At 37.3% G+C, this 15,151-nt stretch overlaps 1 protein-coding gene across 4 annotated transcripts in view; it reads left to right on the top strand.

Annotated features, from left to right (window-relative positions):
• Positions 1 to 51: 51 nt before the first annotated feature.
• LRRC49 (leucine rich repeat containing 49) overlaps positions 52 to 15,151 on the top strand; it is a 154,995-nt gene continuing 139,895 nt past the window's right edge. The window contains exons 1-6 of one of the 4 annotated variants that reach the window (XM_011228815.3): positions 52 to 277; positions 930 to 986; positions 2,910 to 2,997; positions 7,379 to 7,576; positions 7,934 to 8,036; positions 11,886 to 12,089. In XM_011228815.3, the coding sequence (XP_011227117.1) occupies positions 230 to 277; positions 930 to 986; positions 2,910 to 2,997; positions 7,379 to 7,576; positions 7,934 to 8,036; positions 11,886 to 12,089 (698 nt within the window). In that variant the 5' untranslated portion in view covers positions 52 to 229. The remainder of the gene's footprint in view (positions 278 to 929; positions 987 to 2,909; positions 2,998 to 7,378; positions 7,577 to 7,933; positions 8,037 to 11,885; positions 12,090 to 15,151) is intronic. The other 3 variants (XM_011228817.3, XM_002922323.4, XM_034660736.1) reach the window with 3 other exon arrangements.

Raw genomic sequence — 15,151 nt, 5'->3', positions numbered from 1 at the left:
CAGGAAAGTAGGACGAGGAAATGCGGACGCACCGGACCCCGGCAAACATCACCGGAGGCTCTACCGACCGGGTTGGCCCGTCGATTTAGGAGAGGACCAGACCGGAAGTGGTCGTCTCCATGGTAACCCCTGAGCGGGTTGCCTGGGAGATGACCCCTTTCGGTCTTTGAGTCTCCGCTGTATCGTCGCTTCTAAGGCAGCTGTAACAGATCCTGGACTGTCTCCTGCCATGATTCCCGGGAAATACCGCTCTGTATCTGGCCGGGCTGCGAACAACGTAGGTTGGGTCTCCTGCTTTCCCCCTTTTCCCGTTCGTATCGTTCTTTCTGATTGGCGTCTTTGTCCTAGGTGATGGGCTGTATTATTGGGACCAGGACCGCTGAATCTACTCAAGCTATTGTCTGACCGAGGCTTGAGATTCGTGGACTGGACCAAGGCTCTTGGAGGGTATTTAATATTGTATGATGGGTATTCAAAGTCTTGTCCAGGTTCTTGGCTTCCCAGAAGGTGGAGCTGGTCTGCTGTGAACGGCTAAGGTTCATTTCAATTCTTTTAATCAATCTCCCACCCTTTTTTTAATTAAGAAAAAAATATGTATTATGGATAGGCACTTCACCTCCTTTTTCTGTCCCATTGAGATATGTACGTAGACTTGAAATGGCAAGTGTCAAAAACCTGAGGTGCTAAGATAGAGTGTTAAATCGCTGCAGACATTTTGGAAAATAAATCACAGTGAAATCTTTTAATTCTTAGTCGTGATTTTGTTGTTTTCAGTAGATCCTCAGAACATGATCATTTACTACAAACAAAAAGCAAGCATTCTGTTTTATTCTAAGTGTCTGTTAAATCTTTATCTGTACCAGTTTGGGGAGAAATATGTGTGTATTTAAGTTAAGAGCATATTTTATGCTATAATTTTTACATTGCAGGTGAACTGTGGGCTTCATCTGGTTATTCAAACATCATCGCTTCCTGAAAAAAGCAAAGTAAGATTTAAGCAGATTTGTATTTAAATCGAAGATAAATTATTTTATAACCTACACAATTAATAGCTTGATTTAAAGAGTAGAGCTAAAATAATTTTTATTTTCTGCCCACATAAAGTCAAAAAGCCTCTTTAAAAAACTCATTTTTATTTTACCAATTACAAGAGGTGAGTTTGGTTTTTTTGTTTGTTTGCTCGTTTTTTTACCTTTAAATATTTCTTAAATCAGGATTCTTCTTAAAATTGATGGCACACCATAATTGAGTTAGGAAAGTTTTTTCTTTCTTAGTAGTGGGTAAAATGATGGTATGTCTTACTACTGATGGCATCTTATAATGGATAAAATGTGATAATTTAGAGGGATACAACTACACATTCCATTTAAAATCGGGGGAGAACATAATAGATTAGCAATGAAAATATATTGGGCTTAATGCTATTTAGAAGTTAAGATATGAACATAAGATTCTTTTTTCCCAAATTTGCACACAATATCCCCTGGATTTCCATTATGTCTAGCTTTAGATTTGATTTTTGAGATGCACGTGTTTTTCTTTCCCTCCTGTCTCAACTCAGCCCTCATATACTCATCTCCCTCCCACGGAACTGTCTTAAGACACAGAACAATTTTTCCCCCTTTGCCCCAGTTGGATACCTCCAATCATCACAATTGAGTTTTTTTCCTAAAAGATTGTTTAGTAGATGTCACTGGGGGAACTCTAAAGTGAAGGACAGAGTTTACAAACAACAGCATGAGGAGGATAAGGAGGCACATAAGGAGGGTTGATGGAAGGACTCCATTAGTCAAGGAGGCAGTGGTTGATTACAATACACGTGAAAATAAACACTTGGAAAATAGACCATTTGATCGTCTTGAATAAATAGCAGTTAGCTAGATTAATTGAAAATATTCTTTATTATAATTGGGCATAATGGATTCCCTCCAAAGTTTTGCTAATTGATTTCAGTGGAAAAATCCTGTTTTATCATTATAATGTATTTCTAGGAATGACATGCCTTGTCCAGATTTTTTTCTCAAACTTATTTACTTTCTCTAGTGTAGACTTATGTTCTGAGAAAATACCTTTAGCTCATATAATTCGTAAAGCTATAATGCAAGTGCTGTTATAATATTTACAGTATGGACGAATCAGAAGCATCATAACTCTTTTAAGATACATACTTAGGGTTTTTTGGTGGCTAATCATGAGTGGCTGTTTTGGTTTTGTTTTTCTCAGTCCTCCTATCAAATAATTTAAAATCAATTTAGAGGAAACCCTGCTTAGAAGGTTTAGATATATAATTTTATTATAACTGGATTCTTAAAAGGAATTCTGATGATAAAACCATAGTGTTGTTTTTTTTCCAACAGAATTTACTTTTTGTCATATGGTTTTTGCTTTTGTTTTCTAGAAAATGGTTCCTTTAATCATTGTACTTGTGGTGGGGGTATGGAGGAATTGCAAGTGGTTTGGAGCATGGTTTTTTCTGACCTCATGAAATTGATTCTGATTGTGTGTGTGTGTGTATGTTAAAAAAACTCATAACATAAAATTCACCATTTTAGCCATTTTAAGTTGTACAAATTAGTGGTATTAAATACATTCACAAGGTTGTGCAGCCATCATCACTATGTAGTTCCAGAACTTTTTGTCACTCAAAAGAGAGTCATTAAACAATCACTCCTCATTTCCTCTTCTCACCCCCTTTGAAAACCACAAATCTGTTTTCTGTCTCTGTAGACCTTTTTGTTATCTGTATTTCATAGATGGAATCCTACGCTATGTGCCATTTTGTGTCTCGCTTCTTTCGCTCCGCATGTTTTCAAGGTTCATCTCTGTTGTGGCTTGTGTCAGTATTGTACATAATTTTATAATTATCTTCATTACTTACCATTAAATTTTTCCTCAAATATGTTTTTTAGGTTGAATTCAAGCTAAATAAAGAAACGCCATCATTCTCTGGTCGACTCTTACAACATGATCTTGAAAGAAACTACTCAAGTAGACAAGGTATTGTCAGCAAGTAGAGATCAGATATGGCTTATCTTATTTGAATAATATTGTTTAATAATCTTGACTACCTAAATCCAAATAGACCTAATTAAAAATGAAATGGTTCATTAAACAATGGCTCATTAATCAAATTGGTTTGGTATTTATTTGGATCAGAATTGATTTTATATCCACAGCATAGTAGATTATTTCCAGTACAGAAAAAGCAGTTGTACTGTTGTTTGAGGGTGGGCTATGCACAACAGAAGAGGAAAGAATCTTCCAAATACTGTCTTAGAACTAGGAAAAATGGCTAGTTAATGAGGGTAAGAGTATGGGAACACAGATATCTAGGAAATAAACAATGGAAAGAGTGAAAAGTCAGGAGTAGAAAAGAAAATCTTTCCCTTACTAGTGCATATAATTGTAGATATTTTATATCAAAGGCCTTATACTTCAGTGTGCATCACCTGAGATTTTATTAGAAAGGCAGATTCTTAGTATTCCCCTTCCTTTCTTCCTCTTCCCCATTCTGATTTTATAGTTCTTGAGTGGGATTTGGAAACATGCATTTTAATGTCTCGAGTCATTCTGATGGATGTGGTTTGTGGATCACCCCTTGAAAAACACTGCCTTATATGATCTAGTTTTATTTCTGAAATGAAGTTTTCAGTCCAAGGAGAAATTTCCTTTAGCACATTTGAGTTGTTAGTTGGTTTTTAAAAACTGCTAGCCATCTGTAATGGGCTAGTGTTAAGCACTATAGAATCCTTATATCTGTACCATCCCCACCTCCTAGAAGTTTGTATGAGGGGGTTGATCTGTATAGGCCTGTCCAGGTTGTTCGTCTCATTACTGCGTGAACATATGGTCATCTTGAATATTGGATTAGTTTTCTTTTTTTATTTTGTTACTTCTGGACTTTCCTCTTGGGCCCATCTGATTTGACATGACTTTTCCCTTTCTTGTATCATACAGTCTCGTCTTGGCCAACTGCTAGGTATGGCATCAACCTAACTGCAGTTCCACACTACAGAAAGGCATCTGTCTTGCTCTCTTTGATTCCGTTCAGTACATATTTATTGAGTATACTATGTGCTAGACACTGTTTTAGGAACAGAGTTATAGATGTGAACCTGAAAATTTTCAAGTAGGATTTTTTATGTTAGCATTATGAATTTCCTTTACATTTTTTATAATAATGTATTTGTTTTCTAAATCATGAGTCAAACTTACATACTTTTCCCAAGCTATTCTCGAGTTAGAAGAGGAGGTTGTTATACAGATTTCTGGATGACTGGCTGGGTAAATTTATTTAAGTGGTAAGGTATTACTAGATATTTGCTAATGATTACTAGATATTGCTAGAAATAGTTTGAATTTTGTGAACCTAAGAGATGAATAGAGTTTTATACATACATAAATAATGACTCATGAAATACAGAATTCTTTAGGGAAAAATAAACCTTTTTTTTCATTGAAGGATTTTATTCAAAATCATTCTCTGTAACAGGCTATTCATTTGTACCCAGTTGTTTCCAAATGTGCCTTCTCCGTAGTTCCAGGCAATTTCATGCAAAGAAGACCATGTGACTGTAGCTGGTTTTTTTAACTTCTGTACTCACCATTCTACGTGTAAAGGCATACAACTTTGGAGAAATTATAAGTAGCACTTTATCAGGAAAGTTTGGGAATCTTTCTCTAATAAACTGCATCCTGATACCTAATCATTATAATTTCACCCTATTTCCTTTTTTACTCTATTTTTCCAAAAGCAATTAAACATAATAGTCCATTAGCATAAATTAATCAGTGGTACTCTCAGTCTAAAGGAAAGAAGCTGAATGTTAATTAGGCTGGTAAATCTAAAACTTGGCATGTGATTTCTTTTGGGCTTTTTAGATTATTGTTAAGAGTTAATCCCTGTATCCTTGGGATTTGTAAGAGCCAGATATTCCAGGGATACAATAAAATCTCAGTTAACCAGAATTTAATTTATTAGATCCCTTAAGTAAGAATTCTAAAATGTGTATATAGAGAGGAAGAGTCAGTACTTCACTCTTAAGATCATGATAAATCAGTGGAAAATCTAGAATCAGTATCTCAAAGATAAGGCTGAATGGACACACACCCATCACCATGTACTTTATCATCCTTCCACCCATCCACCTACCATCTGTTCATCCCCGTATGTAGGGTGCAGTGCAGTAAAGATTCTTCTTGAGTATAGACCATTATTAAAAGAATGGTCAGCACTTTTTAAAAAAGATATATTTATTTATTTGAGAGAGAGAGAGAAAGAGCACGAGATGATGGAGGGGGGTGAATAGGGAGAGAGAATCTCAAGCAGGCTCTGAACTGAGCACAGAACTTGACATGGGGCTCGATCATGAGATCATGGCCCTGAGATCATGACCCTGAGATCATGACCTGAGTCAAAACCAAAAGTTGGACGCTTAACCAACTGTGCCAACTGTGCCACTCAGGCGCCCCTGATCAGCATTTTTATACCAAAATACAAGACTTTGATTTTCTTTTTTTTAAAAACAGAAATAGTATATGCAAAATAAATTTCCAATTAACTTTTAGTAAATTGGAAAATCGATTAATTAATTTATTGAGCGCTTACTAAATTTGGATTTGGCCAAGAATATAAAGAGTGTAAAATGAGGTCTATCTCCCAAAGAGCTTATAAATTTAATTGGGAAAAGAGGAGCTTCAAATCTGGTAATTAAATAGTGACATATGAAATAATAGGAAATGTTTCAATTAAAATTTTGCCATATAGTAATGTGGTTTATATGTAGGGTGAAACATCCCACAAATATATATGAGTGTTTGATATACAAATATATGTGTATATATGCGGGTGTTTATATATCCATATAAGTATGTGGATGTGTCAATCATAGATCACTCTGGTTTCCAGTCACTTAGGGGATATTGTTTGTGGGCTTTAAGGCGTTTCTCCCTAATCATTCTCATTCCTTGCTATTTCTTGTAAGGTATATATCATACTGATCATGATAGTAAGCTCCTCATGGGGTAGGGATTATGACTTTTGTATATAATAGGAACTGAAAAGTGTGAAGATAAAACTCCTTTAGGCATAAATGAAACTACTCTTTGATTATTTCCTGTATACCCCAAGTCTTTTAAAGTTTAAATCTGCCTCTTAAATTGAGGATTGGCTTGAAGCCTTAACAAAATAATTTAAAAAGCTAACTCCGATGCTAATAAGAGAAATCAAGGTTGTCTCTTGTTTGGAGTTTTACCTTTATCATCTTTAGGTGACCAGTTACACCTTAATCAGTTAATCCTTGGACCAATTTTTGTTTGTTTCTTTTTTTTTTTTTAACTACCTGAATTTTGATTTCCAAATCAGTTTACTGAATCATGGTTGCTTTGGTATCCTGCTAGGAGCTGAATCCTGTCACAAGAGCCGTTCATTGATGAACACGATGGCAATTCTGAGTGAATATAATCTAGAATATCATTAGTAGTTATCTTGATGTTTCATGATATTTAGAAAAGTGGAGTATGAACACTGATTATTTTGCACAAGAGGCTCGGTGTGTGATAATTTGGTTTATGCTTTGTAGACCCTTAGAAGCTAGCAAATATCGTTGCTTGACAGCTTTTAAATAGTGCTATATGGAACTTGGTTTTAAGTTGTCATCATATTGTCTGATGGTCTCCCAAAGAGTATGTTAGCATCCTAGATTTTGTTTTTTCTTTTCACCTTACTGGTCCGTTTAAGCAGAAGAGTTCTGTGGTAACCATAGTTTCTATTTTACTGCTTATTGCTCCCTTCAGCATCAATTGCTTCTTTCAGGAAAATTTCTCTTTATAGTAGAAAATACGTAGATTTCCTCTGATTTTCAAACTGACCCCTTTGACCCATTACTCAAATCTTACCTCATTTCTGGAACTTCCCAGCATCTCTTCTTGACCATTCTACATTCTTCTGGTTCTTTAAAATAGACCTTAATATCCACCTCCCCCCAAACCCATCTTCTTAAGTGGAAAATAACTGTCACATTTATGTGTGAATATATAACTGATACTATTTTTTATTCTGCATTTTGTGTACATTGTTCTACATGGGCTATTAATTTCATATGTGTTTGCCAGTTTGCCATAAGCTACTTAATGGCAGTCAGGTTTATAGGGCCAACAGCCTATAAACCTCATAGGGCTATCAAACACCCTGTGGACCCTAATTACAAATGTACAGTATTTATCCACATCCATTGGTCTCTGCAATATTTCTACTAATAATAGCTGAACATACAAAGAAAAAGTGATACATCTGCTATCCAAAACTACTTTCTCTGTATTTCCAGTAGCAAAGTCATGTACTGTGTAGCTTTGTGATAAACTTTTTGATATTTTGAAGGAGATGGAAGAGTAATAAGCCCTTCACCTCGTAATAAATCATCATGCATCTCATCCACAACAAACGTGACAGAACTATGTGGGCTGGAAATGAAAACCGCCATGAGCTCCTTATCAGCATTTGGAGATTCTTCCATTCAGACACCTTCAAAGTCCAGAATCCGGCAGGGCTGTCATAGTGCTGGCCCAAATGTATCTGGTAATGAGGGACTATCATCTCAGTTTTAAGAGAGTTAAAATTTAGTATTAGGAGTCAGCCTTATGAAGGGGTAGAGATAGCCCTAGGGTAGCTCTGTACTTTCAGCCGATCTGTAGGGCAAGGGAAAAATGATTTCATATATATGGAACATATATACAGAACACGTAGTTTAGGGTTGAGGAGGAAAGAAACAAACTCAAATATAGTAATTAATTTTAAGTGTAGAGAGTCTATGGAAACTGTATTTTCCAGAAAAGATATTTGTAGGTGCCAAAGTTCTCCAAATGTAAGGTGACTTTAGTTTCAAGATTTTAAAGGTTTTTCTTAATCAAGTAATTTGTATGTCCTTTTCAATAGGTGATCATATTACTCTTGCAAGCTCATCAATGCCATCATTTCCCATTCTGCAACGTTCTTCTGAAGAGAAAATTCTTTACTCAGACAGGTTGACCCTAGAAAGGTGAGGACAATTTCTTTTCTTTTCATTTCTTTTTTTGGCTAGATAATACATAAACATGGTACAGGATTGGAAAGATAGAAAAGTCGTTCTCTCTTCTCTTGTTCTCCAGCTCCCCAGTTCTCCCACATAGGTGTAATCACTGTTACCACTTTTTTTTTTTTCTTCCAGGGGGGTGGGACGAATTTTATAGCCATGTAATATAATGGAGCTTACCTATACCCTGAAAGAGTAGTATAGGAATTCTAGACTATGACATTGATAAAAATGGACTTTAGGATAGAAAAATTTATGATATAGTCCTCATATGGGCCCTTCTGGGCCCTATCCAGTTGAGTTCCTGTTACGTCACTGGCCTGACCTCCTAATTTCTCCTTCATTCACTCTGCTGAATTTACACCTGTCTCCTTGGTGCTGCTTGAATACCCCAAGCATGCTTATACCTCAGGACTTCTGCACTTGATGTTCCTTTTGCGTAGAATGCTTTTCCCTCACATACCTGTAGGTTCACTCCCTAACCTCTTTCAGGTCTTTACTCAATGTCATCATGTCAGGGATAACCTTCCCCGCCACCATCTCCAAAGCTGCTACCCCTTCCACCCTGACACTCCCGAACCCCCTTCTCTGCTTTATTTTTCTTTTTAGCATTTATCACCCTCCAATACACGAAGTATTTTCCTTATCAGGTTTATTGTTTGTCTCCTCCTCCTCCTATCGTTTGTAAGCTCCACAAACACTGAGAGTTTTGTACAGTTCTGTATCCTGAGTGCCTAGAACAGAGCCTGGGACAAAATAGACTAAAAAAATTTTTGAACAAGTGAATATATTTAGGATTTGATTCCTAGTTTTAAATCTAGGAAGCCCTCAAACCTTCTTACACTGCTGGTGGGAATGCAAACTGGTACAGCCACTGTGGAAAACAGTATGGAGATTCCTCAAAAAGTTAAAAATAGAGCTGCCTTATGACCCAGCAATTGTACTACTAGGTATTTATCCAAAGGATACAAACATAGTGATTCAAAGGGGCACATGCACCCCAATGTTTATAGCAGCAATGTCCACGATAGCCAAAATATGGAAAGGGCCCAGATGTCCACCAATAGATGAATGGATAAAGAAGATGTGATATATATATCACATATATATGTAAAATATATATATATAAAATCCAAAGTATATATAAAATGGAATATTATATATCTATAATGGAATATTACACAGTCATCAAAAAGAATGAAATCTTGCCATTTGCAACGATGTGGATGGAACTAGAGGGTATTATGCTGAGCTAAATAAGCCAGTCAGGGAAAGATAAATACCATATGGTTTCACTCCTATGTGGAATTTAGGAAACAAAACAGATGAACATAGGGGCAGGGAAGGAAAAATAAAATAAGATGAAAACAGAGGGAGACAAACCATAAGAGACTCTTAACTATAGAGAACAAACTGAGGGTTGCTGGAGGGGAGGTGGGTGGGGGGATGGGGTAACTGGGTGTTGAGCATTAAGGAGGGCACTTGATATAATGAGCACTGGGTGTTATATGCAACTGATGAATCACTGAATTCTACCCCTGAAACTAATAATATAGTGTATGTTACCTAAATTGAATTTAAATTAAAAAATAAAATAAATCTAGGAAGCCCTTGGCAATAGAATGGTGGATGAAGGACCCCTATCCTATGTTAGTGCTATAACCAGTCTAGAAAAACCAATGCTGCTATGCATACCTTTAGCTCAGCAGTGCGTCTCCAAGAGCATATTGGGTTTTTTTTTTTAAGATTTTATTTATTTATTAGAGAGAGAGAGTGAGAGAGAGAGAGAAATGGAGCAGGGGAAGGTCAGAGGGAGAAGGAGAAGCAGACTCCCCACTGAGCGGGGAACTGTACATGAGGCTTGGTCCCGGTACTCCAGGATCACGATCTGAGCCTAAGGCAGATGCTTAACTAAGCCTCACAGGTGCCCCATCCAAGAGCAAATAGTTAAGCAAACTTCTTACATTAGCAGGACACAACTGACAGTGAATTGTCATAGACCATCTGTGTGTGTGGTTGGGAAAAAGCTCTCTGGAGGGTGTGATGTGTTGTGTTATAGGCAGAGCACCACTTGAGGGCACTAACTCTCATGACAGTTTTGCAGTATTGTTGTTCCAGCATCAAGTAGGAAATGCAGAGGCAAAAGTAGTGTCCAGTATACATCTGGTATTGGGACAGGAGGTGTAGCAACTCAGGGATTTTGTAGGCAGAACGACCTCCACCCCGCCCCGCCCCGCCCCGCCACCTCGGAAAGCACTGGCTTATTGCGTGTGTGTGTTTGCTTGTTTTACTGCATGGCAGGGACTTAGGGGGTTAGGGGGTGGACAAGTGAGCCTTGCAGTTGGGACTTAGTCACTGGATTTGGAATCTAAGAAAGTGACTATTTCAAGCTATAGTAACTTATATAAGAGGGAGGTCCGAGATTATTTATTTTTCTTTCTCAGTGATGACTGACTCAAAAATTGGATGAACTAGAAGCTGTGGTATTGGTAAGTTTCACTGAGAAACAGAGGAAGACTGAAGCAGGAAAAAGGAGACAAAGTTATTTGCTAAGCTGATAAAGATGTAAATTTTAAGCTAGAATACTTGTCATGTATTAATTTATAATTTAAAAGACAAGAAGCAAATGTGGTAGTATTGAGTGCGTGAAGTGAATTCTAAATACTAAGCACACAGAAAAGAATTAAACTCTTGTCTATTATGTTTTACTTTTCTATTTTAAACTGAGTTTTTCAGGATCTGTATTTTTAAACATCGTATCTTTGTCAACTGTTTGCATTCAGTCATTTCTTTGCGCTAGTCATCTTTACACATGAGTATGATTCTGATCACATCCACAATTTCACTCATGCTTGTAGCATTCTGATTTATTTTCTTTCAAGGTTACGTTTGCTTGATTTTTACTGAAAGGAAGTACTAATAAGTCTCTCCTATAGTTGTTCACACACTGATCAATACAGTGACATTTTCCTTGAACACTGTTGAAAACGTCAGAGTGGAATCACTCCTCTCTGGCAATTTTATTACAAGAGTGGAATTCTTAAAGGACCCTGTATGTATTTACTTCACATGCAGTACATAATAACTTTTTGCATAATAGAGACTTTAGTGTTTCAAATACAGCTGAATGGTTGTATTAGTAAGGTTTCATCCTATCCAATAGCATTCTAAATGTTCTGCAAAGTCTAAAGTTAATGTCGAACATGTAAACATTCTTAAAATTTGAGCTTCTGAGGGAATGTGTTATAAGGACCACCTTTCCATTAATGGATTTCAGGATGCAACTGTTTCCATCAAAGTGAACTCTAGATGTCTGAATTTCTTGCTTTTCCTAAGATGTCGTCCAGCTCAAGAGGCTGTGATTCTCTGAGAGACCTGTGTATAAATTGTTGTTTTTTCCCTTATAACTTAGTTGCCTGGGCAGTCTTTGTATCAGTGGATTGATAGCAAGGGCATCTCTTAGGTTATGTGACATGGCTCTTTGAATCATTTCAGTCTTCAGAAAGCAATTACATTGAGTGTTTTCTGATAAGTCAATTTTATGTGAAATGATTGATATTGGAGATTTTTTTAATACAATGAGAGCTTAGACTTCATTATAATAATTTCCTTTGTCAAAGTATATTGTCTTTTATAGAAATGATTTACAATTAGATCTAGGATGCTCCATTCCTGGAGCCAAGAAGTGGTTCTGTTTATCTTTTTTCTCCTCACAGCATGGGAGCACAAAGATACTATTAATAATATTTGTAATAATAAAAAGAAGAGGCAGATTGTCACATCGAAACTTTATTAACTTTTTAAAATGTTTTCTAGGCAAAAGCTGACTGTATGTCCTATCATTGATGGAGAAGAACACCTTCGCTTGTTGAACTTCCAACACAATTTTATAACTCGGATCCAAAATATTTCTAATCTACAGAGGCTAATATTCTTGGATTTATATGATAACCAAATTGAAGAAATCAGTGGGCTTTCTACTCTGAGATCCCTCCGTGTCCTTCTGCTGGGGAAAAACAGGTAATCTTTGTAGAACAGATTTGTTTATTTACTCAGGGCTAATATTGAGACTTCTGGTTTAAGATGGCAACTCAGAGCTGAATAATATTTAAGAAACGAACACACTGAAAAAAAAAGAAACAAATTGACTAAAATTGGTAAGATTATTTGAATGGATTAAGATTCAGTCATAATTTGTTTTACGAGATTCAATCTGACAGTCAAACAAAATAATATTTGTTGAATGTGTACTTTATTATTTCCATTGCTTCCCAGTGCCATATCTTATATGGAAGTAAATAGCAGACTTTGGCCTTAACCTTATGTGTTCTTGGGCTATCTCGTAAGTGTGTGTATTCACTTTAGGTTGTTGTGTGTTTCTCTTACCATTCCTCCCAGTGCTTGACTGCGGGTAGACGTTTGCTACTTCATGTTTGTCAAATTACTGATTGATTCTTGTTCAGATGGTGTTTTCAGTATGAATTTAACATTACATCCTATATGAACTTCCCCAGTTCTTTTTATAAGGCTGTGTTACGTAGTGCAGTTACACAATTTCTGACTAATTTCCTTGATATTTGTCTATGACTTTTCTCTCCATTCTGTTTTGCTGGATAGCTTTTGCAATGCCTACAAAGAAGGGCTGTTGAGCAAACTCCAGAAATAACTTTTATAGTATCAAATGATGAATTTTAGATACAGCATTATACCCAAGCTTGGTTCCCCTCTCCCCTTCCCCCACCTCCTCCCTGATAGCATGGCTCTTGAATCACCTCTTTATCTCACTGGCCAGTGGTAATATAAGGTACTTTTTCTAAGATCATGCCCCAGAATCCTAGGCTCTTGTCTGTTCTCTGTGGTTTCTTGAAAGTTCCCACCAATGTAGTTTATCGCCTCTACTTGGTTCAAGCGTTACACTGAGCATTATGGTAGCTGGAGAGAATTTGGGGAAATGATAGGAGCATGGAGTGTTAGAGCATAAAGTGACCTCAGAGATCAGTTCTCTCATCTCACAGATGAAGAAATGGAGATGTAAAGGGACTTTTGCAAGGTTAGATGTGTATGAACTATGCAGTAGGAGTACCCCAGTGGAGCAGTTTAGGGAGTAAAGTAAGAAGTCAACTTTTCATACATTTAAGGCATTCCCTTTGAGGTGCTCCCTATTCTCTCTCCCAGAGATTTCTTAACTAGTTCCTGATCCTTGGAGTTTTTGATTTGAGTAGCTTCCATTTATGCTTTAGCACTATTGCCTTATGCCCTCCTTTCAGTCCTGGAGTATGTCCTGGTGGCATTTGTAATCTCCTTTGCTAGTTTTAAACATAGTATCTAAGAGCTGCTCCTGGCTCCCAGTGTTTTAAATCAACTCTCAATCTACTTTTCTTCCTGCTTCTACTTTGCAGCTTTCCTGGCTTCTTGGAAATAACCTCTTTAAGTTTTTTAAAAAATAATTTGTGGGCTCAAAGACACCAGTCCATCTGACTTTCGGACCTTTTCAGAGGTCTCTTTGCTCCTCCAAGTCTAAGGGACCTAATGCCCTTTGCTGTAGCCTTACCTTGGTCAGGTAAAAGCAATCTAATGCAGTCTCTTCTTCCTCTTTCTACTTCACATTTTTGTTTGTTTTGTTTGCGTTTGGTCATGTTTTACTTTATTTTTTCCCAAAAAGAAAATAGCCATTAAGCAATTTTAGAGCTGTTAGTGTACTCGAATAAAAAAGAAAGACAAGTTTCCACATTCTCCAAAATGCGTATTTCTGAAGTATGCATGATTCTGAAGTATAACAGTGCACATCCGCCTTGTGTTTTTAGGTCAGCTGTGTGAGCCTTGAAGATGCAAGTCTAACCTGAGGCAGTACTTTAGTGAACTTTAGGCAAACCTGGCTGAAAAGTGCTCAAGGAGAGAGCAGCTCATTTGCTAGCCTGTCTCCCCAGGTTTGTCTTGGATGAACTGTTGCCCCCTGCTGGGAGAGTCCCGGAAGTTTTCTCCCTCTCACTTTGCAAAGCGCTGTACCATCTTTTAGTCCAAGACAATGGAACCAGATGTTAAAATCAGGGCAACCATATTCTTCTAAGTTCAAGCAACTCCAACAAAGATTCCTGCCCCAAAGCTACAACAACCGTGCTCAGATTCTGTATGTGAGGTTTGCATTGCTACCGAGGAACCCCCGGTCCTTCTGTACCACTGTGTTACTGAAGTTCTTGCCATCTCACTCTTCTGCTTTTTGTGTTCCTGTTTGTCCTTATGAGATCTTCTCATAAGGCTAACGGGTGGAACTTCTGTGTATTTTTTTTCTGATCACCCAGTACTATAGATACAAAACTCTCCACCGGGCTCTGGGATTCCATATTCCTTTTCTATTGCTTCCTTGAAGGTCTCCACTTAAGGATTTGTCTCTAACACCTGAAAAGCCTAGCCTTCATATAGATTCTGAGGTGAGGTCCTCACGCAGGCCTCAGTATCATAACGTAGCCTGCAGAGATGGGCTCTGACGTACCCCTCCGGGTCTGTAACTGCTGATGTGATGGGCGAGGCTTGTCTTTTCCTAGTTTCAGTCCGTTTAATGGGAGAACTTCCTTCTAAAAATCTTTCAGGTCATTTTGGGAACTGACTAGGATTTTGTGGATTCCTCAGATCAATACCTAAGCTAAGCAGTGGTCTCCTGGTCAACTGATACCTTCATCTCCTCTGAATTCTTTAGAATTGGATCTTTTTTTTAGGTCATTAGGTTTTGCGGGTGGGGAAGGAATCTGTGATAAAGGTAGTTCATGAAGACAAGACACCAAGATGTTTGATTGGTCTTGGGTTTAACTGACAGCAAGCTACTTACCTATTTTTTTCCCTATTCACCTGGGCAATCCAAGCCTGAAATGAGAATAATAAAGCCACTATATGTCAAAGCTAAAAGAATGCTTGAAGTCACAATATATAGGTACTGTTTTACTGGATAGCTTAATAGTATGTGAGTCCCTGGTGGAATTCTGTGGGAAGACTTACTGCACATGAAGGTCTCTGTGATTGAAGTACCTTAAAACTGCCCAGAGTTTCTGATAAATATAGAAACAAAGCATCGATCCTCCAAATCAGAG

The sequence above is a fragment of the Ailuropoda melanoleuca genome, chromosome 5 (assembly GCF_002007445.2).
Source record: "Ailuropoda melanoleuca isolate Jingjing chromosome 5, ASM200744v2, whole genome shotgun sequence".
NCBI lineage: Eukaryota > Metazoa > Chordata > Mammalia > Carnivora > Ursidae > Ailuropoda > Ailuropoda melanoleuca.
Note: the sequence above shows the minus strand (reverse complement) of the source record. Positions and strands in the feature narration are given on the sequence as shown.